Raw genomic sequence first — 24,964 nt, 5'->3', positions numbered from 1 at the left:
CCGGGTGGTCACATGGTTTATATAGACTTATATAGGGAAAAACTTGTCATAACCTACAACATTCAAATTTGGACCTTTAATATGTATAGTTTTGAGTGGCCAGATGAACCTTGACATGAGCTGATCTTGATCTTGACCTAGTGACATACTTTCACATTTCTGTAGCTACAGCCTTCAAATTTGGACCTGCATAGGTTTGTGTACCGAAATAAACTTTGACCTTGACATTGACCTAGTGAACTATTTTCACATTTAATTTGGACCACATGCATAGTATTGTGTTCCGAAATGAAATTTGACCTTGACTTTGACCTAATGACCTACTTTCACATTTCTCAAGCTACAGCCTTCAAATTTTGACCATGTGCACAGGGATAGCTCTGGAAATTTTTTAGCTGTTGCCAACACTTTCGCCATTTGGCAAAAGTTGGAGCCAAGGAGGAGCCACTAGAGCCAACATTGGTGCCAAAGGAAGATGGGAAATGAAAGTTCATTTTACCTGCGTTATAAACTACAAGAACAAAAACAAATACTAAAATTCAACTTCATTTATTTTCAGTTCTATTTTCAAGACTACAAAACAAATACAAAAATAACAAGCACAGATTAAAGAATATTTTGTAAAATGAGTGTTTTACAAGACTTAGTTCTCTTAACCATATCTGAAAGGTACTGGTACATATCAGCTGTTTTACACAACACTTCACAAAGCACATTTAAAGACACTTGTACATGTAGGCTGTTGTTAAAGTGTATAGTTTTGTGTATCGAAATAAACTTTGACCTTGAGATTGACCTAGTGACCTACTTTCACATTTCTGTTGGTACAGCCTTCAAATTTGGACCACATGCATAGGTTTGTGTACAGAAATAATTTTTGACCTTGACATTGACCTAGTGACCTTTCACATTTTAGAAGGTACAGGCTTCAAATTTGGACCACATGCATAGCTTTGTGTTCTGAAATGAAATTTGACCTTGATTTTGACCAAGTGACCTACTTTTACAATTCTTAAGCTACAACCTTCAAATTTGGACCACATGCATAGCTTTGTATACCGAAATGAACTTTGACCTTGAGATTGACCTAGTGACCTACTTTGACATTTCTCAAGCTACAGGCTTACATAGTTTTGTGTTCTGAATTGAAATTTGACCTTGATTTTTATCTAGTTCCTACTTTCACATTTCTCAAGGTACAGCCTTCAAATTTGAAGCACTTGCATAGTTTTGTGTACAGAAATGAACTTTGACCTTGAAATTGATCTAGTGACCAACTTTCACATTTCTGACGCTACAGCTTCAAATTTGGACCACATGCATGGACCACATGCACAGTTTTGTGTACCAAAATGAACTTTCACCTTGATATTGACCTTGATCTAGTCTTGAAATTTGGAACATTCAAAAATTGCTCAATGGTGGGCGCCAAGATCACTCTGTGATCTCTTGTTAGCTCACCTGTCACATAGTGACAGGGTGAGCTTTTGTGATCGCCCTTCATCCGTCGTCCGTCCATCCACACTTTCTTGTGAACAAGATAGAGACCACATTTTGCAAGCAATTTTAATCAAACTTGTACAAAACTTGTATTGGCATGATTTCTCAATTCCTTTCGAAAACTGGCCACATCCCATCATGGGTTCTAGAGTTATTGCCCCTTAAAGGGCCAGAATTTGCTATTTTTGTGCGTCAACAATTTCTTGTCTGCACGATAGCAGCTTCATTTATGATTTGAATTTAACCAAACTTGCACATAACTTGTATCACCATAAGATCTTGGTTCCTTTTTTGAACTGGCCTGATCCCATTATGGGTTCCAGAGTTATGGCCCCTGAAGAACCAAAATGAGCTATTTTGACCTTGTCTGCACAATAGCAGTTTTATTTATGACTTGATTTTTTCCAAACTTGCACACAACTTGTATCACCATAAGATCTTAGTTCCTTTCTTGAACTGGCCAGATTCCAGTACGGGTTCCAGAGTTATGGCCCCTGAAAGGGCCAGAATTAGCTATTTTGACCTTGTCTGCACAATAGCAGCTTCATTTATGATTTGAATTTAATCAAACTTGCACAAAACTTGTGTCACCATAAAATCTTGATTCATTAGTTGAACCGGCCAGATCCCTTAATGGGTTCCAGAGTTATGGCCCCTGAAAGGGCCAAAATTAGCTATTTTGACCTTGTCTGCACAATAGCAGCTTCATTTATGATTCGATTTTAACCAAACTTGCACACAACTTGTATCACCACAGGATCTTGGTTCCTTTCTTGAACTGGCCAGATTTCATCATGGGTTCCAGAGTTATGGCCCCTTAAAGGACCAAAATTGGCTAATTTGGCTTTTGCAGCCATATAGAGACTTCATTTATGGTTTTATTTGATACAAACTTCCAAAATAACTTTAACAACAATAATTTTTGGATTCCATGACAAATCAGATCCAAGCGTAGGTTCAGAGTTATTTTTAAATTATATGTGATTACCTCCCCTGATTGTAATCAAAATGGATTTATATCAGTAAGTACTTATAGGACCAATTCGAAATTTCATTATTGTCATTAGTTGGACTGAGCCAATGAGGGTAGATAACTATGGACTGATTTTATGTCAAATTACCTCCCTTTATTTCAAATTAAAATGGGTATATCTCCGTAAGTTAACTAATGAAGATACTGATCTGAAATTTCATTTATTTCAACAGATTTATTTGGCAGATCCTTCTTTTGTTCACTTACAATAATTTTTTTTTAATTACTTTCCTTTTATGTTACTATAAATAGCTTATATTTCGTAACTTTTTTATTATTGGCCGTAGGGAAAAACCGAGACCACTTTTCTGTGGTACAACATGGATGGTACCTCCAATTTTTACGTGTATTTTGACATATCTATACCTTGTAAGAATTTTTTTTCTTTTTGGTTAAATTTCTTCCCTTTGTTGTTACTGTCCTTAGGACTTAGATATTTTTTCTGAGGACCTTCTTGTCCTCAAGTGCAATGATATCAGGTGAGCGATATAGGGCCATCATGGCCCTCTTGTTTTAATATAAATGACGAAATGTGGAAAAAAGACAAGGACTTTAATTATTATGCAATGGAATTGAAACCCCTTTGCAAATGGAAGCTGCCACCTTAAATCAAGACTACAAGCTATTTTTATGCCCCCCTTCGAAGAAGGAGGGGTATATTGTTTTGCAGATGTCAGTCAGTCGGAATGTAGACCAATCCGTTTCCGGATGATAACTCAAGAATGCTTGGGCCTAGGATCATGAAAGTTGATAGGGAGGTTGGTCATCACCAGCAGATGACCCCTATTGATTTTGAGGTCTGTATGTCAAAGGTCAAGGTCACAGTGACCCTGAATAGTAAAACAGTTTCCGGATGATAACTCAAGAACACTTGGGCCTAGGATCATGAAAGTTGATAGGGAGGTTGGTAATGACCAGCAGATGACCCCTATTGATTTTGAGGTCAGTATTTTAAAGGTCAAGGTCACAGTGACCCTGAACAGTAAAACAGTTTCCGGATGATAACTCAAAAACGCTTAGGCCTAGGGTCACGAAAGTTGATAGGGAGGTTGGTCATGACCAGCAGATGACCCCTATTGATATTGAGGTCAGTATGTTAAAGGTCAAGGTCACAGTGACCAGGAACAGTAAAATGGTTTCCAGGCAATAACTCAAGAACGCTTGGGCCTAGTGTCAGGAAAATTGATAGTTAGGTTAGCCATGACCAGCAGATGACCCTATTGATTTTGAGGTCAAAGGTCAAGGTCACATTGGCCAGGAACAGTTGAACGGTTTCTGATCTTCTTGTCCAATACCATAGGGCCTAGGGCTTTGATATTTGGTATGTAGCAAAATCTAGCGGTCCTCTACCAAGATTGTTCAGATTATTTCCCTGGGGTCAAATATGGCCCCGCCCCGGGGGTCACATGGTTTATATAGACTTATATAGGGAAAAACTTTGAAAAACCTCTTGTCCAAAACCACAGGGCCTAGGGCTTTGATATTTTGTATGTGACATCATCTAGTGGTCTTCTACTAAGATTGTTCAAATTATTCCCCTAGGGTCAAATATGGCCCCGCCCTGGGGGTCACATGGTTTACATAGACTTATATAGGGAAAAATTTGAAAATCTTCTTGTCCAAACCACAAAGACTATGGCTTTGATATTTTGTAATGTAGCATCATTTAGTGGTTCTCTACCAAGTTTGTTCAAATTATCCCTCTAGGGTCAAATATGGCCCCGACCCAGGGGTCATATGGTTCATATAGACTTATATAGGGAAAAACTTAGAATCTTCATGTCCATAACTTATATCATTCAAATTTGGACCACATGTATAGTTTTGAGTGGCAAGATGAACCTTGACATGTGTTGACCTTGATCTTGACTTAGTGACCTACTTTCACATTTCTGTAGCTACAGTCTTCAAATTTGGACCACATGCATAGGTTTGTGTAACGAAAAAAACTTTGACCTTGTTATTGACCTAGTGACCTACTTTCACATTTTTGAAGGTACAGGCTTCAAATTTGGACCACATGCATAGTTTTTTGTTCCAAAATAAAATTTGACCTTGATTTTGACCTAGTGACCTACTTTCACATTTCTCAAGCTGCAGCCTTCAAATTTGAACCAAAGCATAGTTTTGTATACTGAAATGAACTTTGATCTTGAGATTGACCTAGTGACCTACTTTCACATTTCTGAAGGTACAGGCTTCAAATTTGGACCGCATGCATATTTTTGTGTTCTGAATTGAAATTTGACATTGATTTTTATCTATTACCTACTTTCACATTTCTCAAGCTACAGCCTCCAAATTTGAAGCACATGCATAGTTTTGTCTACCGAAATGAACTTTGACCTTGAAATTGATCTAGTGACCTGCTTTCACATTTCTCAAGCCACAGCTATCAAATTTGGACCACATACACATTGTTTTGTACCGAAATGAAATTTGACTTTGATTTTGACCTTGAGCTAGTCTTGAAATTTGGAACATACAAAAATGGCTCAGTGGATGGTGCCAAGATCACTCTGTAATCTCTTGTTAGGTTAATAGGTTAAAGGTCAAGGTCAGATTAAACCAGAATGGTAGAACTTTTGTTACAGTGAGCATATAATTTCTGTTCCTTGTGCAATTACTGAATGCATCAAGGGGGGCATTTCGTGTTCGACGAGCTCTTGTTATCACAGAAAATACATAAATTATGCAAGCAGGGAATCAAGGGTTTTTATTTTTATGTCAGTAACTTAAATGACATAACCACCTCGATAGCCTAGTGGTAGAGCGTCTGCTTCGAGTGCAGGAGGTCGTGGGTTCGATCCTCGTCTGCATCATACCAAAGACTTGAAAAATGGTACTAGTAGCTCCCTTGCTTGGTGCTCAGCATTAAAGGGAAACTGGCCTCTTCTCTAATACCCTCATGGCAACAGATTCCATCAGGAATGAGGTGTCGAGGGTGATTAATATAAGTTGTAGAACTTGCTCCACAATCAACCTAAGATAAATTGAGCCGCACCATGAGAAAACCCACATAATGGCTTAGCGACCAGCATGGATCCAGACCAGCCTGCGCATCCGCGCAGTCTGGTCAGAATACATGCTGTTGGCCTTCAAAGCCTATTGCAGTTAGAGAAATCGTTAGCGAACAAAATGGATCCAGACCAGAGTGCGCGAATGCGCAGGCTGGTCTAGATCCATGCTGGTCGCAAAGCCACTATGTTGATTTTCTCATGGTGTGGCTCAATTAGTATAAACTAATGACATTTGTTTTTAGTGGATAATTATACACACAGGTCATAGCTTTATGTTAAGGTGTATGTTTATACAAAATATAAACAACATTGGAACCGCCTGATCTGATAAAGCTATTGCCAATGTGATATTATATAAATATCATATGGCAGCGTGTGTGACATTGATATTGTCAACCCGAGGGCAGAATGTCACCCGAGGCAAAAGCCAAGTGGTGACATTCTGTTTCGAGGGTTGACAATATCAGTGTCACGCATGCTGTCATGTGATATTTATTTTATTATACCAAACAAAGTTAAGTATATAAAAAAGTTAAAATATGTTTTTTATTCATTTAAATCATCAGTTTCATCTTTTTAACATCCTCATGAGCAAGTTCAACAAAGTAAACGAAATATAATATAATACTATATGTATACAAGGGAGGCAATCATTTCATGATTTGGCTAAAATATAGAAGCAGTTATTTGCCCTTATATGACATTCAAAATGTCAGCCCGGTGGCATGACCTGACAATCACTTTCGCTTGGTCATGTGTCAAAAAGTTTGATAATGTTTTTGATACAAGTCAAAATATCTCTTGCTCGGGTAATGGGATTTTATCATTGTAGACAAAAGTGAGGTATAATAAACTTAAAATATTTTAACACAGTCCCCTAGAAGAGTTAGGATCAATAACAATCATGTAAATTGTCTGGTGCTTTTATAATTTACAGATTATCTTTTTGTGTTAAAGAGAAGTAACATGTATATTACTGTTAACGTCATAGCAAGGTATAATTCAGTATAAAGTAATCTTTGAAATTCAGTATAAGGTTAGTGCCTGGCAGGGTTTCTTTTCGGCCATTTTTATAGCCGTTATTCGGCTATATTCCTAATGCCAAAAAGTATATGTATTTTTCCTAAAATGAGTGCAAAAATTCCCAATCTACATTCTGAAAAAAATTTCATCAAAATTGCACAAACATTGACCAAATTATGGACAATTTTGTTCTGGAAGTATGTTTAAGAGGTTGTGCAATGTGAAACAAGTGTATGAGAAGTGCTTAAACACATCCTTACTGTATCCTATGGGACTAAATATTTCCCAATATTACCCACATTTATGCGTCAAAATTCCCAATTTTAGGGGTATAGGCTATGTTCCCAAATTAGCTGGAAAAAACCCTGCCTGGTAATAAGTTGATTATATCCTATCGTGTAGAAATAATGGAACACGTAATTTTTGCAGGGAGATGAGGAACTTGAAAGAAAGATTCTAGAATTTTTAAGAGGGAGGTCAAAGCCAAGCAAGTCACTTGACATCGCCAAGGGAACAGGTCACTCTAGAGCCAGTGATGTGAACACGACTCTGTACAAAATGCTGGAGAAGGGTTTGATTGACAAAGTATCGGAGAAACCACCAACATGGATAGCTACATCAGGAGGGGCAGGTAAAGCTGAATATAGAGATGAAATCGGGAGGTTGGAGACGTTTTGCCTACTGTGAAATCATCTTTAAAATTTTGTGGGCATAAAATTTTGTGATTTTGAACAAAATGGCTATTTTGAGGGGATCTGAATTCATGGTTTTCAATTTTTGAAGATAAACTAAATGGACGATATTACTTTCAGGAGTGTCTTTTCATATTGAATTTATTAAACAAGTTGAATAAAATAATAAAATGCGAGGCCCTGCCGAGTATTATATCAATGTTATTCAACGCGTTTATTTAATTTAATTTGGAAGGTCACAAATGTAATATTCATTTTATCGCATGTTAGCTTTTTCTGCCAAAACATAAAAATCTACTTTCTTTAACTATTATAAACAAGTCAGTTTGACTAACATCTCCGGTACATTAAACGACGTTGACCTTGAAGCTTTATTACACTAGCATATTATCGAATGTATGTAACGGCTTTATATCACTCCCGTGATGTCAAACATGTGATACTGTAAAATCATTTAATTTTGTGGGCATGAAATTTCATGGTTTTGGTCAAAATGGCTATTTCTTGGGTATATGAATTTGTGCATTTCAACTTCTGAACATAAAATGAATGGGAATTTACTTGTTCGTTGGAATTAAATTTTGTTAATTGACTCGTTCATGAAATCCACGAAAATTAGTCCCCCACAAATATTAATGATTTCACAGTAAATGGAAGTTTGTTGTTTGTTGGGATTTAATTTTGTCGATTGACACTACCACAGTACTCATGAAAGTTTGAATATTATAATTTACATGAATATTGATGGTTTTACAGTATTTGAATTGTGCAGGTCATAAAAAGTTACTGTGGAATTTTTGAAGTCAGTGTTTTAACATTCCATAAAAAAATTAAAGCATTTGGAACACATTTATAACTGTATCTTTTTTTCAGTTGTTTATTACCTATGTATTCCTAAAATATAGTAACAATTTGAAAAGGTGGAGTCAATACAAATTAGTGCTTGAATGAATTATTAACATGACCCAAATGAACAAGATTGTAGTTTCTCCTGTTCAAAAATTTTCATTTACGATTTCAGGTGCAAGAGCCATTGAATTCAAACCATCAGCAAACAGTTACCCTGAGGACAGTTACCCTACAGACAGTTACATTGTGGACAGTTACCCTGCAGACAATTATCTTCCCGGAGGTCAAGGTATTCCGGTCTTTCAGGATACTGAACTGTTCAAGACCGAGCCACAGTTTGAATCTGAGGCATCTGAAGTATATACAACTGTGCAAGAAAAAAACGAAGATGATGATAGTGAAAGTGAGAATAAAAAGAGCAGTCAGAGATTTATAGAAAATGAAGATGAAAAAGATTTTGAAACTGAACATCCTGAAAGAAATATAGATGGAGATAATTCATCTGTCACTCCAGGTTATAGAGAGGAGGATATTTCAACACAAGGATCATATAAAATGTTTGAAGGATATGGAGATTCTAGTGTGTCTAGAAATTGTGCTGATTGGAATGAAGCCATTGAAGATGATTCTCTTGAATGTGATGGCGAAGATCACATTAAACAAGAACAAGGAACTGGAGAAAGTATGGAAATGTCAAGTTCAGGGGCAAACTCAGTGAACAGGGAAGGTGATCAAAGTGGTACAGTGATAGGTCGCACAGATAATTTAGCAGAAGAAAGTAATGAGCTTGTTTCCATGGAAGAAGATAATGGGAGTACAAGAAACCAACTTGTACATGAAGCTCCTGAGTTTGATAGAGAGTATGTGAAGAAACCAAAAACATTCAGAGATGTGTTTAGATTAGATGATCCAATGTCTGATGACACTAGTAGCTCTTTTGATAGTGCAAAAGAAATTGATGCTGAACTAAGAACAGAAGATGATAGTAATGACAGTCGGAATGTTAAAGATTTTGCAATGTGTTGCAGTGAAACTGATACTTCATCTGAAAATAAAGATGAGAAAAGCACTCCGGAAATTTCTGCTGTTTCAGTAGAAAGGGTTACACCAGAGCAGACTAAAGTATCAAGGGAATGGAATACTCCTCAGATACTAGATGAAGTGCTTGATTTACAAGAAGATTTGACAGGTTCAGCTGCAGAAACAGAAAATCCTGCATTAGGTGAAGGTGAAGATACTGAATATGGTGATTCAGAAGCAGTTGAGAATTCTCAGTTACCTGAATCTTCTGCAGTAACTGAACATGCATTAGAAGCAAAGGATGAAATTAGTCAGGTAGAGATGAATGATAGTTTTGGAAAACAAGTGGAAGAGAACGAAGAAATGGCTGATGAGAATGATCAGGATATGAAATCAAATGACATTGACATGGAAGACTGTGATAAAGTTCTAAAAGTTCTTCAAGAACTTAAAGGTATTGCACAATTTGTGCTTAAAAGAAAGACAGATATACCTCCAGAACATTTAGATGAGGTTTTACAGAAATGTTTGTCCTTGAACTATGTGTCGGGCAGTTCCAAATTGTGGAAAATTACAGATGAAGGACTTGATTACATTAGTAAGAAAATGGGAGACAATAACATTGTAAAAGAAACTGAAATGTATACTCTACCTGAAAGAAAAGTTAAGCCTACATTTAAAGGCCCCCCGCCATCACCAATGGCACTGTTGAAAAAAGATGAAAGAAATGTCAGTGGAAATAGTGGTATGGGCGATAGTGTGAGTAAACAGACTGTTAGATCATCACTTTCAGTTTTTACATCTCATAGTCCAAATTCTTTGTTCAAGCCACCACCAGCAAAAATTAGTAAAACTACATCGGCAAGTGTCATTTCAGCTAAATCTAACAGTGGACCACAGTCATTAATGTCAATTCAGTTTGATTCAAACACAGCTAAATTTGCACAGAAGCCAGGAGGTATAAACCAAGGTTCAGTTCTAGGTACACCGCAGCCTTTAATGTCAGTAAAATTTGATTCAAGTCCAATGAATAAAACGAGAAATATACCACCTCAAAGTGGTTCAAATACAAACAAAGTTACTGATAATCAGGAAAAAGTTACAATGGTGCCAATGGAAACAAATATTCAGAAATTGGAGTTGAATTCAAATTTATGGGGAACTGGAGCAAACTCAAACACTATGAGTTCAAATGTTTACAATGTTAACACAAAATCACAAGTTTCAAATTCAGATTTTTCTGCGAACAAATTGTTTCCAAGTTCAATACAAAGGTCGTCACCTAAAGAAGCACTTGGATTTCAAAATTCAGTTAACCAGCGGTTGTCTTCTCCGCAGAATGCTAGAAAGACTGCGCTTGTGACACAAGAAGTACAAAAACGAGAAATACCCAGTAAATATGCGGATTATCCAAACCAGTCTACAAGTCTTCAGTGTTTAAAAAGCAAAACACAACCTAAATCTGTAAATAAATCAGTCCCCAGTTCTCAAAGTAAAAGTGCATTCAATAAAGGCCCACCACCATCACCTTTAGATATTTTATCAAAGGGGTTGAAGAAAACAGAAATTTCACCCCCAAGTAGCTATAAAGATAAAATATCAACAAGTCATCCTAGTGGTACATTTTCTACAATGTCTCAAACATTGTCAAACAGAAGTTCAGGAAGTTCAAGTCAGTCAGCAGAGAACAAGTCTGTTTTTTCATCTGGACAATTTTCTCAGTCTGGTTCTCAAAATTACTTTTCTGGAAATAAACTTGAACAGACTGTAACTGTCAACCAGTCTAGTTTTACACAGTCAGGTTCAGTGTTTGCAAATCAGAGTAGACAGACTAGTTTTCAAAGACCAGATTTAACTATGAACCAGGCTACTGTACAAAGTTCAGCTGTGAGGCCTGCAACTAGAGGCCCACCACCACCACCAGCTGTGAAGTTAGGTCTTCAGGCACCACAGTCTGCTCCAGTACCTATATCAATATCAAAACCAGCTCAAAATACTCCAAGACCAAACCTTGGTCTCGCGCTCAATACTGAAAGTTTTAACGCTTTGAACAAGAATCCTGTCAGTGCCCTGATGGAGTATGCTCAGTCACGAAAGTTAGTAGCGCGAGTGGAAGTCATAAGTCAGAGGGGATCTTCTCATAAACCAACGTAAGTAGATAAATCTTGTCTTTTAATCTTTTATCATTCTGGGCATGCTCCTGCACGAGATAATTCCTGGAGGGACAGCTGGGTTCTTCCGCCACCATCAGAAACTGGAAAGTTGCCATATGACCTATACTCACCTTGATCTGACATTAAACACAACAGAAGCAAAAAAATATAACATATAAATTTACTTATGAAAGATACTTCATAGAGGGGTTAAAAGAAATTTAGTTAACATAAGTATAATAATAAGTAACAGCCCTTTCATATTGACATACATGTACTGTTATTTCTAACTTACCGTGTCAAGATGACAACTTTTTATTCGTTACTTGCAGAACTTATATTGCGTGTTTCAGTTAATATTAGATAAATTGTTTGATGATGATTTTTATTGTCTTGTTTCACTTTAGATTTGAGATGGCAGCTTTTGTAGGTAACCGGAAGTTCCCATCTGTGAGCTGCCACAATAAGAAAGATGGTAGAAAAGAGGCATGTGATATTGCAATGAGACAGGTTGTAGCTGAAGGACAGTTCCAGGCAGAGAATGCTTCAGCACAAAATAATACAGTAAGACTTCTTGCTGAATTTTTAACCTTTACCCTGTTTAATTTCTCAAATGAACTGGTCCGTCATTCAATTTGGGCAACACCAATTATTACTCAAAGAGGTGTTCACTGAAAATTTACTGACTGAATAGTGAACTGTGCAGACCGTGATCAGCCTGCGTTGACTTGCAGGCTGATCTTGGTCTGCCCAGGTTGCAAAGGCAAAATCACTTGTCGCCAGCAGGCTAAAGGTTAAATGCAAGCAGGCTTTGTAGCGTGACACGAAAATAAGATTCACTGGTTGTAGGTACAGATAGGAATATCTGGCTTGAGAGTCACTATTTGGTGGAGACGAGGCTCTGCTGAATTATTGCACTGTTACCCAAGAACCATGGGCACCTTAAATCAGTGATAAAATCTATTTCTTGTACGCCATATTCAGCAAAAAATTTTGAAAATAAAATCAAAGGAATAACTCTATTTACAGCACTCTTACAGTAGCATATACAGGGTGTTTCATAATATCTGTTACCATTTCGCTGTATTAAATTTTTCAAAATATAGAATGTACTTTTAAATGAAAGTCACTAAGCGGTAGGAGATACAGTAAAGTTTTATTTGATACATAACATCTGCAGGTTTACTTAAAATGCTCACCTCAGTGTCCCATCACAGAAAAGGTTCAGTTTTACAACATGTGCTCAAGATGACGCCCTCTCTGAAGACCTGACTGCTTTCGGTCGGCCGTTGTTACCATGTTGTCTGTCAATAACTGACCCTGACTGTTCAAACCTTTTAACTATTCTGTGCACTTGCATCTTGCTAAGTTTCTCATCCTCAGGATATCGTTTCTGTATTGATCTAATGACTGTGATAGGTGAATAACTCTCATAATACAGCTTAACTACTTCTTTGACTTTTCTATGGGCAACGCCATCTTGAAAATACGACTTGTTTTGATGTTGTCGTTTATGACATGACGTAAATGTTTTTCCGTTATTTTTTACGTTACGTAAAACTTCATTCTGTCTCCTTTAGAATACTATATAACATGAATGCGTTAGTGTTACATGTACTTTTTATATTAGATTGTAATGGTAACAAATATTATGAAACACCCTGTATAAATAAAAGTGTGGAAAATTTACGTCCTTAACCAGGAATTATGTCGTGATGTTTCAAGAGCAAATAATTTCTAGTTCTGGTTTTATTTTTAGCCCACCATCATCAGATGGTGGGCTATTAAAATCACTCTGCGTCCGTGGTCCGTCCGTCCGTCATTCCGAGCTCACATTTGCATACTTAGGTGGCTATAGGAACAATAGGTAACTGTACTTTTTCTTTGATGTCATTCATTCGGTAAGGCTTTTATGTGGCTATTTTTTTCTTACGTAGCTGAAAGAACAATAGAGAGAACAAAAGAGTAGCCACATAAGTATCCATATGTAGGAACGTCCGTCCGTCCGTTAACAGTTTCTCGTTATCGCATCTCCTCAGAAACTACTGGGGGGATTTTGACCAAAATTTGTCAGAATGATGTATTGGTACCCTAGTTGTGTCCCCCTGAAAATCAGACTGGTTCAACAATTTATGAGTGAGTTATGGCCCTTTGTTTATTTCTATAATTTACATAGATTTATATAGGGAAAAACTTTGAAAACCTTTCTGTCCAAAACCACAAAGCCTAGGGCTTTGACTTTTGGTATGAAGCATCATCTAGTGGTCCTCTACCAAGATGGTTCAAATTATTTCTCTGGGGTCAAATATGGCCCCGCCCTGGGGGTCACATGGTTTATATAGACTTACATAGGGAAAAACTTTGAAAAACCTCTTGTCCAAAACCACAGGGCCTAGGGCTTTGATATTTTGTATGTGACATCATCTAGTGGTCTTCAACTAAGATTGTTAAAATTATACCCCTAGGGTCAAATATGGCCCTGCCCTGGGGGTCATATGGTTTACATAGACTTATATTGGGAAAAACTTTGAAATTCTTCTTGTCCAAACCACAAAGCCTAGGGCTTTGATATTTGTAATGTAACATCATCTAGTGGTTCTCTACCAAGTTTGTTCAAATTATCCCCCTAGGATCAAATATGGCCACGCCCCGGGGGTCACATGGTTCATATAGACTTATATAGGGAAAAGCTTTTAAAATCTTCTTGTCAATAACTACAACATTCAAATTTGGACCACTTGTATATTTTTGAGTGGCAAGATGAACCTTGACATGAGTTGACCTTGATTTTGACCTAGTGACCTACTTTCACATTTCTGTAGCTACAGCCTTCAAATTTGGACCACATGCATAGTTTTGTGCACCGGAAAAAACTTTGACCTTGATTTTGACCTAGTGACCTACTTTCACATTTTTGAAGGTACAGGCGTCAAATTTGGACCATATGCATAGTTCCGTGTTTCAAAATGAAATTTGACATTGATTTTGACCTAGTGACCTACTTTCACATTTCTCAAGCTACAGCCTTCAAATTTGGACCACATGCATAGTTTTGTGTACCGAAAAAAACTTTGACCTTGACATTGACCTAGTGACCTACTTTCACATTTTTGAAGTTACAGTCTTCAAATTTGGACCACATGCATAATTTTGTGTTTCGAAATGAATGTGACCTTGATTTTGACCTAGTGACCTACTTTCACATTTTCTCAAGCTATACAGCCTTCAGATTTGGACCACATGCATAGTTTTGTGCACCAGAAAACACTTTGACCTTGATTTTGACCTAGTGACCTACTTTCACATTTTTTGAAGGTACAGGCTTCAAATTTGGACCACATGCATAGTTTCAAGTTCGGAAATGAAATTTGACCTTGATTTTGACCTAGTGACCTACTTCCACATTTCTCAAGCTACAGCCTTCAAATTTTGACCACATGCATAGTTTTGTATATCGAAAAAAACTTTGACTTTGACATTGACCTAGTGACTTACTTTCACATTTTTGAAGGTACAGGCTTCAAATTTGGACCACATGCATAGTTTTGTGTTCCGAAATGACCTTGATTTTGACCCAATGACCTACTTTCACATTTCTCAAGCTGCAGCCTTCAAATTTGGACCAAATGCATGGTTTTATGTACCGAAATAAACTTTGACCTTTACATTGACCTAGTGACCTACTTTCACATTTTTGAAGGTACAAGCTTCAAATTTGGACCACATGCATAGTACTGTATTCTGAAATAAAATTTTACCTTGATTTTGACCTAGTGACCTACTTTCTTACTAGTGACTTACTTACACGTTTCTCAAGCTACAGCCTTCAAATTTGGACAACTTGCATAGTTTTGTGTACCGAATTAAACTTTGACCTTAAGATTGACCTAGTGACCTACTTTCAAATTTCTCAAGCAACAGCCTTCAAACTTGATGCACATGCATAGTTTTGTGTACAAAGAACTTTGTCCTTGAAATTGATCTAGTGACCTACTTACACATTTCTCAAGCTACAGCTTTCGAATTTGGACCACATGCACAGTGTTGTGTACGGAAATGAAATTTGACCTTGAGCTAGTCAGTAAGTCTTGAAATTTGGAACACTCAAAAATGGCACATTGGTGGGCGCCAAGATCACTCTGTGATCTCTTGTTTAATCTGCAAGGTAACCTTATGTATTTTTAGCTCACCTGTCACAAATTGACAAGGTGAGCTTTTGTGATCGTGCGGTGTCCGTCTTCCGTGCGTGCGTCCGTAAACTTTTGCTTTTGATCACTCTAGAGGTCACAATTTTCATGGGATCTTTATGAAAAGTGGTCAGAATGTTCACCTTGATGATATCTAGGTCAGATTCGAAACTGGGTCACGTGCCTTCAAAAACTAGGTCAGTAGGTCTAAAAATAGAAAAACCTTGTGACCTCTCTAGAGGCCAAATTTTTCATGGGATCTGTATGAAACTTGATGATATCTAGGTCAGGTTTGAAACTGGGTCACGTGCAGTCAAAAACTAGGTCAGTAGGTCTAAAAAAAGAAAAACCTTGTGTCCTCTCTAGAGGCCATATATTTCATGAGATCTTCATGAAAATTGGTCAGAATGTTCACCTTGATGATATCTAGTAAAAATTTGAAAGTGGGTCACATGCCATCAAAAACTAGGTCAGTAGGTCAAATAATAGAAAAACCTTGTGACCTCTCTAGAGGCCATACTTGTGAACGGATCTCCATAAAAATTGGTCAGAATATTCACCTTGATGATATCTAGGTCAAGTTTGAAACTGGGTCACGTGCCTTAAAAAACTAAGTCAGTAGGTCAAATAATAAAAAACCTGTGACCTCTCTAGAGGCCATACTTTTCATGGGATCAGTATGAAAGTTGGTCTGAATGTTCATCTTGATAATATCTAGATCAAATTTGAAACTGGGTCAACTGCGGTCAAAAACTAGGTCAGTAGGTCTAAAATTATTAAAATCTTTTGACCTCTCTAGAGTCCATATTTTTCAATGGATCTTCATGAAAATTGATCTGAATGTTCACCTTGATGATATCTAGGTCAGTTTCGAAACTGGGTCACGTGCGGTTAAAAACTAGGCCAGTAGGTATAAAAATAGAAAAACCTTGTGACCTCTCTAGAGGCCATATTTTTCATGAGATCTTCATGAAAATTAGTGAGAATGTTCACCTTGATGATATCTAGATAAAGTTCAAAACAGGGTCACGTACCTTCGAAAACTAGGTCAATAGGTTAAATAATAGAAAAACCTTGTGACCTCTCTAGAGACCATATTTTTCAACGGATCTTCATGAAAATTGGTTAGAATTTTTATCTTGATAATATCTAGGTCAAGTTCAAAACTGGGTCACATGAGCTCAAAAACTAGGTCACTATGTCAAATAATAGAAAAAACGACGTCATACTCAAAACTGGGTCATGTGGGAAGAGGTGAGCGATTCAGGACCATCATGGTCCTCTTGTTCATAAAATGACATGATATGAATTGACCAATATAGGTGGGCCGCTTGACTGTCAATCCAGAGGTCCAGGGTTCGAATCCCAGTCCAGACACTGGAAATTTCTGAGATGCTCTTGAGTGTCTCCCACCTAACTTAGAGGCCTGTACTGGTTCTTCCCAGGAAAGAGGGCTTCACGTGTATCGGTGCATCACGTTAAGAACCAGACTGTCTATTCGCAAAGAGCTAGGCTAAGTTAGCCGGACAAGTCTGTATCTAAAAAAGATTTCTCTCTATCTGTTCTTGGGGCTTTATCTCACTCTGTCCCTCTGGTCAGATCGCTCTGTGTCTGTACTAGTAGAGGATGAATTTCGTGCCCTTCTATATGTAAAGCGCCTTTGAACGTGTTCATCATGAAAAGGGCGCTATATAAAACTGGTATAATAATAATAATAATAATACTAAAAGAAAGGAACTATCAAGGTATTTAATTTTTATCAAGTTTATACATTAAAAAAAAAACTTCATTCTACATGTTTTACATAAATGTAATTTGTTATACCTCATTAAAAGCACAAGAATTATCTTACACCTCTGATGTAAGTTGGAGTTTCCAGCAGGGATGAAAACACTTTTTAAAAAGCACGTTCTGTACGTAAGTAAATTTTGTTAACCTGTAGGAAATTTTCTTTTTTGAGGCGGTTTTGATCTCAATATTTTGTTGTAGTTAGGCTTAACTGAACAATGCTCATTTCAATAAATTATGTTCTATCTAAGTCAGCGTTGGAAGAGCTAGGCATATTCCTGTGTGCTGTGGCAAACAATTTATTTTGAAAACCAATAAAGAAAGAATTTCGGGCCCTCTATGGCCAGATGGTAAAAGACATTGACCTTGAATCACATGACCCTCCGTGTTGTTTGTATGAAACCTTGCATAGGGTGTAGAATTCTTCATGTGAGGAAGTTGTCCAGCAGGCTTACAGGAGGTCTGTTGTTCTACCCGTTTGCCCACTCAAATTATGCCTGGAGGGACACCTGAGATCTTCCTCTTCCATCAAGTGCTGAAAAAAGGTTGTCGTATGACCTCAGTTGTGTTGACGTGACCTCACCCCATCCTAAAAAAATAAACGTTTTTTTCAGACTACCATCTCTCCGGTGCCATCGGCCAATATGACTCACTTTGATACCATAGCTGCACTGACCCATCGAGGTTTTACAGCCCTCGTGTCACAGATTACAGCCGAATCTTTCGCTGGCCGTAAAGTCATTGCTGGGCTTGTCATGAAGAGGTCAGCTGAAGACACCGGAGTTCTTATCAGTTTGGGAACAGGTAAGTCAAACTATTTCTGAAAAGAGAACCAGTCAATCTAGAAATTGTGTAGAAAAATGGAAATAAGCCAATACGATTGTATTCAGTTATTCAGTAAAGTCACGATATTAAGTGAACATAATATTATGCAAATGAAATGAAACTTGTTCTCGTAAGACTTTTTAAAAGGTTTGTTAAACCTAATAGCATACATGATACTTTGACATCATTAATATTCGTGTGGAACTACTTTTCTTGGAGTCTATGGTTGTGTCGATCTATAAAAATTAAACCCAAACAAACATTCATTTTATATAATTCACAAATTCGTATCCCCGCACAATTGCAGTTTTGGTAAAAACCATGAAATTTCATGCTTATGAAATTAACTGATTCCACAGCATATACCGGTAATTTCCATTGCTGTTTTGTAAGAGAGAAAATATGGCAGACATTTAACACAAAAGATCAATATGCGAAGTATAAACCTTATCTAAATTTTCCTTGGCATCTGTGGTGGAACGGTCAAGGCTGCTGACTCATAGTGATTTCCTTTTCACCACTGATGGTTGTGTCGTTACCATTGATTGGCTGCTGTTTACTTTGGAATGCAAAATGAAGTTTTCCATATGTGCCCACCCTTGCCCATAGAAATATCTTGAGGGGCACAGGAGCCTTCTTTCACCATGAGAAATAGGAAAGAATGTATTCATGTACAGTTTAACCTGTGTTAAAAAGCCAGGGATTAGCACAGTAAGGATGTTGAAGGCAGGTGACTGCTAAATGCAGGTGGCTATAAGAACAAAAAGTAAGTTTTGAGTTAGCTTACTGACTGTTTTAGGCAAGTGCTTGCTTAATACAGGTGACTGTTAAAGCAGGTTCATCTGTATCTTCAAAAATGTTACTTCAGGGATCATATATAGCATTCCTGTAGTCCTACTATGATAAGAAAAGAAAACTTGAACGTCGTGATGACAGGAAGTTGGCATCATAACAGTAATAATGACCTTATGCTTTTGATCGACCTGATCAAGTTGAAATAACAACAACGTTCTTACTTATATACAGTCGTGTACTCCTTTCACTGTTGTTACAGGTAACCGTTGTATCACTGGTCAACAGTTGAGTCTCCAAGGAAACACGGTGAATGACTCGCATGCTGAAATTATTACCAGGCGTGGTTTTATAAGGTAAAATAGGTTACCGTATTTACCCATCTATTAGACAATCCTTCTATGAGACAGGTTCCTTTAATTACTTCAGAATCAGTTAATTACGTATGAATCACCATTTCTTGCTACTTTATTGTTGGTAAGAATAACCATAAAAATAATTAAATCGTAAGGTTGGTACCCATATACCTTAGCAAATCTGTGGCCAGCTTGACTTTAAAGTTTTTACGAAAAAAAGAAAGAAAAAAGTTATGATTTCCACAGCAAAGTTGCCATTTTCAGACTGACAATAGATTAGTCACTAGATATTCTCATAATAGTTTTTACCCTTAACCCTGCTATTTTTTCTAAAATGCACCAGTTGATCTTTCAATTTTGGTAGTACTATTCATTATTTGAAGGGATGTTCACTGAAAATTTACTGACTGAATAGGGAACAGTACAGACTATGATCAGCCTGCACAGACATGCAGGCTGATCTTGGTCTGCACTGGTCGCAAAGGCAGACTCACTTGCTGCCAGCAGGCTAAAGGTTAAGCAGAAATGAAGTATTTATTAGCATTAGATATTATTGAAATACTGTAAGCAGAATAAGTTTGTTGAAAGATTTCATATTGTTGTTTGAAATTTAGGTTCCTGTACAAACGGCTAATGGAGTTTGACCCTAGTCGTCCTCATCCAATGTTTGAGACGTCGCCTAGAGGGAAACTGCAAGTACGACCAAATATCACATTCCATTTGTATATTTCAACAGCACCCTGTGGAGACGGAGCTCTTTTCTCTCCAAGGTGAGTTTATTTTGTAGTATACTACAAGTAGGACCATATTTTACATTCCATTTATTCATCTTGACAGCACCATATAGTGATATAGCAATTTTCTGTCCAAGGTGAGTATAGTTTGTAGTAAACTAGAAGTAGAACCATAGTTTTCATTGTACATTTCAACAGCACCCTGTGGTGACAGAGCTCTTTTCTCTCCAAGGTGAGTTTATTTTGTTGTAAACTAGAAGTTCGACCAAATGTCACATTCCATTTGTACATTTCGACAGCACCCTGTGGTGACAAAGCTGTTTTTTCAAAGGTAAGTTTATTCTATAGTAAACTACAGGTACAACCTGATATTACATTCTGTTTGTACATCTGGACAGCATTCTGTGGCGATAGAGCTCTTTTCTCTCCAAGAGATATTTGTTTTCTAATAAACTACAAGTATGACCAAATATCACAATGCACAGCACCCTGTGGTGACGTAGCTCTGTTTTGTCTGAGGTAAAGTTTATTCTATAGTAACCTGCAATTATGATCAACTATGTGTAAAAAAGTTGAAATACACAAATCAGTACCCTTACACAATAGCTGTCATGCCAAAACCACAAAATTAAATGATTTGTGTTTTAATTTAAAAGTATAATATTGTTGTTGCCTGAAGCTTCTCAATAATTTCTGAAGTTTTGAAACAGAGGAGTCAAAATAAAGTTCAGGGTTTTAGAAAATAAATTGTTCCAAACATGCTAAAGCACCTTAATATATCAGAAAGTTGTCATGGTGACACAGGATGCGATCATATTCTATTTGTAGAGATGCTGAGTCGTCAAAAGCTCCCATAGATTCTCGTGTACGACCCCCGCATGAACCTACGTTCTCGAGCAATGTACAGGGACTTCTTAGAACTAAAGTTGAAGGAGGTGAGAATTTTTCTCCTAATTGTGAAAACAAATTATGATCTAAAAATAATATGACAATACAGCCATGATATACTTGTATCCCTCACTTTGTACAAGTTAATTACTGAAGACTTTAATGTTTACACACAATAAAAAAGTGAAATATTACTGAATTAAGAGCCATAATATAATATTTTGTGAAGTGGTGTGGGAGACATATTGATTTACTCCAGTCTGTCTGTCTGTCTGTCTGTCACAAAGCTTGTCCGCACTCTAAATCGAACATATCTCATCCAATCTTCACCAAACTTCAACAAAATGTGTCTGCCAATAAGTGCTCGGCCAAGTTCGATAACTAGCCAAATCGGCCTAGACACTTCAGAATTATGGCACTTCATTTACCAAAAGCACTCAGATTTCTTGTGCAGTTTTACCCCTAAACCTGCGCCTATACTACTAGTAGTATAGGCGTCCTTTTAGTGTCAAGAAAGCACAATTGGTTTGAATTAAGTAAAAACAGTTTATAAAGACTGACTTACTGTTTAGATGATTAGGCAGTTGTGGGAGACTTGCGCTTTTCTCAAAAGCATCTCTAGTTTTCATAGATTTCCTGGTTGAGTAAATACATTAAATTTAGTCCCTACAAACAAGTAAAATTTCTATTCATTTTATTTTGAAAATTTGAAATTCACGTGTTCATATCCACATGAAATATAGCCATTTTTGTCCAAACTGAAATTTCACGCCAGTGAAATTGAATTTCTTAATTTACAATTAAGTGTTTAAGAGCAAAGTTGTCAGATCTTGAGGCAGTATATACTTTTATGTAAGTTTCTAAGATCTTACTAGAGTGACCTCTTATCCTGTATGGTGTCAGACCCAGATCTTGTGACCACATAGATTAATGCTATATATGGAAATTACAAAAGAAATGAATTTTCAATAAAATTGATGACAGGCAAAGGCAGAACTAACAGCAGTATTTATTTATGATTAAAAATGTTGTCACATATTTCTGTTGGACTTTGTTTCATGAATGTAGTTCATTACCCAATGAAGAACATTTAGACAGTTCAAACACGGATACATAATCATGGAAATGTTTGTGAGGTTTAGACGGTGTATTTGCATGTGTACATCAGTGCCCCAGAAATGTATCCAAAATCACATAATATGCAGTCATAGAAGGTTGCAAGTGGCAGATACGTCCAGTATGATAGATTTTCAGTAAATATTTCTAAAACTGACCAAACTATTGGGCCGTAAATAACAAATACAACCATAAATTACTAACAAAATGTCATTTTGGGCTGAACAAACATGGTCACACAACTATAATTTCATGGTCAGGTTATGGCCCTTTTGATGCATTTTCAGGTTTTAACACACTTTAATTTTGTGGTGGTGAAGTTTCACAGTATTGTATAGAAAACCACGACACATTTTTGTACACGAGCAAAGTTAAGTTAGAAGAACTTAAATTGAAAAAAAATATAATTCTTTATATATTCCAGTATAATCCATATTTTTGATTTCAGGTGAGGGTACTATCCCTATTGAGCCAGGGTTCAAAGCACAAACATTTGATGGTATACAGAGAGGAGAAAGGTTACGAACCATGTCATGTACAGATAAAATCTGCCGCTGGAATGTTGTCGGCATGCAAGGGGCATTACTCAGTCACTTCCTGGAACCTATCTATCTCGACTCTCTTACATTAGGTATGGTTTATTTGGTATAAATCACACTATATGAATTCTTATGCGGATTGCAAATGTGATTTATACTCGTATTAAAGCACAAAAAATTACAATGTTTTCATTACATACTCATTTAAAAAACTCTGTTACGTTTCAACGTCAATATTGTTCCATATTGAAGTTCAAATTTCATTTCGGGGTTTTTGACGTCATTTGTCAATTTCATGTAAGCTGTCATGTTTAAAAGTTCATTTATGATAATATTTTCAATTTCACACAAGCTTAATAACAAATTTGAATCATTTATATAACAATATTAAGTGTAGATGTGTATGTATTAAAAAAAGATTATTAGATTTTATATTATTAAATATGCACTAGTTTATTCGTGGAATAATATTTGGCTTCTAAAGTTGCGCAGTATTTCCGCTGCAGAACTCTGCATATTTCTCGATACAGATCTAATAACATATAAATATTTACTATTTACATTTAATTTAGCTTGCTGCAAAAATATATGGTTTCTTTCCATGAGAATCAGAAAATCATAATTGTACAACTATCAATCTTTAAAACTTCTAGTTAGGCAACCAAAAAGACCCACCCATGTTAAATTGAAATATTTTTGAATCCAATAAGAAAATACATATGTTTGGTGATTCAGTTTTGATCTTTACCATCAGAAAAATACTTCTTAGCTATTTTAGTTATATTTGAATGCTCTTTTTGAAATTTTGGTTGTCAGTTTGGTAATATTTTTTTCAAGTACATGTAATGCTGTTTTTGTGAATGATGTCAGGTGGCTTACAATATTGTGGAAAGAGTCCTCCTTGATGTAATTGTACCATTGTTGTTGATAAGAACATTTGAGCCATACCATGAGAAAACCAACATATGGGCTTTGCGACCAGTATGGATCCAGCATTGTGCATCCACGCAGTCTGGTCAGGATCCATGCTGTTTGCTAACAGTTTCTCTAATTGCGATAGGCTTTGAAAGCAAAAAGCATGGATCCTGACAAGACTGCACGGATGCACAAACTGGATCCATGCTGGTCGCAAAGCCACTATATTGGTTTTCTCATGGTGCGGCTCATTTATATACAAAGTACATAGTGAATGTAAATACCAAAGAATATTAAGAAGTTAGTTGGTCGTTAGGTAGTAATGCATGTTTCTGACTGGAAATTATGGCTAAATGCAGTGTAACATAGAAAATAATCTGTGTCCTGAGTTTTGAAATTTAAATATTGTCACAGATGAAAAGGAACTTCCAACTTTTTAAGATTTTGTTATACATTTGTCTATATGGCAGTAAACAAAAATGTTACAATATTAAGGATACAGTTTGTTCAGACAAGTTAATTTGGACATTTCTATACCTGAATCTGGTTGCATATTACTACATTATTCAAGGGAATCAATCTTTTCTGCGAAAAACTGTTAAAAATCAACCAGTAGTTAATTGGTTCAATATAACTTTAATGTATTTTGAAAGTTTATGAACAAGTATAACATTTAGCTCATGTCTTTTCCTTTTAACAGGACTATTGTATGATCATGGGCATTTATGTCGGGCAGTGTGCTGTAGAGTTGGGCGTGGTGCAGTCGATGTAAACAGTGAGCTACCCCAAGGGTACAGACTTAACCACCCATGGCTGGGCCGGGTCACTGTGTGTGATCCTCCCAGAGAAGTACAGAAAACCAAAGCTCTAAGTATCAACTGGTGTTTTGGAGACAAAGGACCCGAGGTCACCGACGGTACACAGGGTCTCTGCTACACAAGGTTGGTCGAATTGACATCTGGATGTTATGTTATATAAACAAATGGGATTTTTTTCTGTTTCAGGCTCTAAGATTATACTTATTCAGAGTTCAGGCACTTAATTCAACAATTCTGAAACGATTATAAGGCGTGCGAAATAATTCACTAAACGCAGTCCTACTTTCCTCTACTGGACGAGCCGTGACATATAAACAGAATAATGTACAATAGAATCATATTTTGATATATTTAAACACGGCGAAGAGTTTATATGCCGCATATGATAATTCACTCGAGCTATGTCCTCGTGAAATTATTTCGTCTCAGGAAAATTGATACATGGCTGGCACATATATCTGAGCTTATCTTCAAATTTTACAGTGTAACTGGAGTAAGAAACCGTGTTGCAGTCGGTGCTATCATTTGCAGGGAATTAAAAATTGGCAATTTCAGCTTTTTTCGTCAACAGATTTCGCGACAGGGAGAGCATAAAATTCAGGGCTTATAAACTGAAAACTGGATGTTAGACATATACTGCTGATGTTTGTAATGAGACACATACAGTCATATTAACATTGCAATATTTCAGGTGTGTCGTTACAGATTTTGTGTGA

General features: G+C 36.7%; 1 protein-coding gene across 1 annotated transcript in view; it reads left to right on the top strand.

Moving 5' to 3' along the window:
* Positions 1-24,964, top strand: part of LOC123535826 (uncharacterized) — a 26,788-nt gene extending 1,824 nt beyond the window's left edge. Inside the window, exons 2-11 of the mRNA XM_053527757.1 lie at positions 7,006-7,207; positions 8,290-11,287; positions 11,698-11,854; positions 17,880-18,069; positions 19,145-19,238; positions 19,853-20,008; positions 20,801-20,907; positions 22,425-22,607; positions 24,131-24,371; positions 24,940-24,964. Coding sequence (XP_053383732.1) covers positions 7,006-7,207; positions 8,290-11,287; positions 11,698-11,854; positions 17,880-18,069; positions 19,145-19,238; positions 19,853-20,008; positions 20,801-20,907; positions 22,425-22,607; positions 24,131-24,371; positions 24,940-24,964 — 4,353 coding nt within the window. The remainder of the gene's footprint in view (positions 1-7,005; positions 7,208-8,289; positions 11,288-11,697; positions 11,855-17,879; positions 18,070-19,144; positions 19,239-19,852; positions 20,009-20,800; positions 20,908-22,424; positions 22,608-24,130; positions 24,372-24,939) is intronic.

Source organism: Mercenaria mercenaria, chromosome 17 (genome assembly GCF_021730395.1).
Source record: "Mercenaria mercenaria strain notata chromosome 17, MADL_Memer_1, whole genome shotgun sequence".
NCBI lineage: Eukaryota > Metazoa > Mollusca > Bivalvia > Venerida > Veneridae > Mercenaria > Mercenaria mercenaria.
Note: the sequence above shows the minus strand (reverse complement) of the source record. Positions and strands in the feature narration are given on the sequence as shown.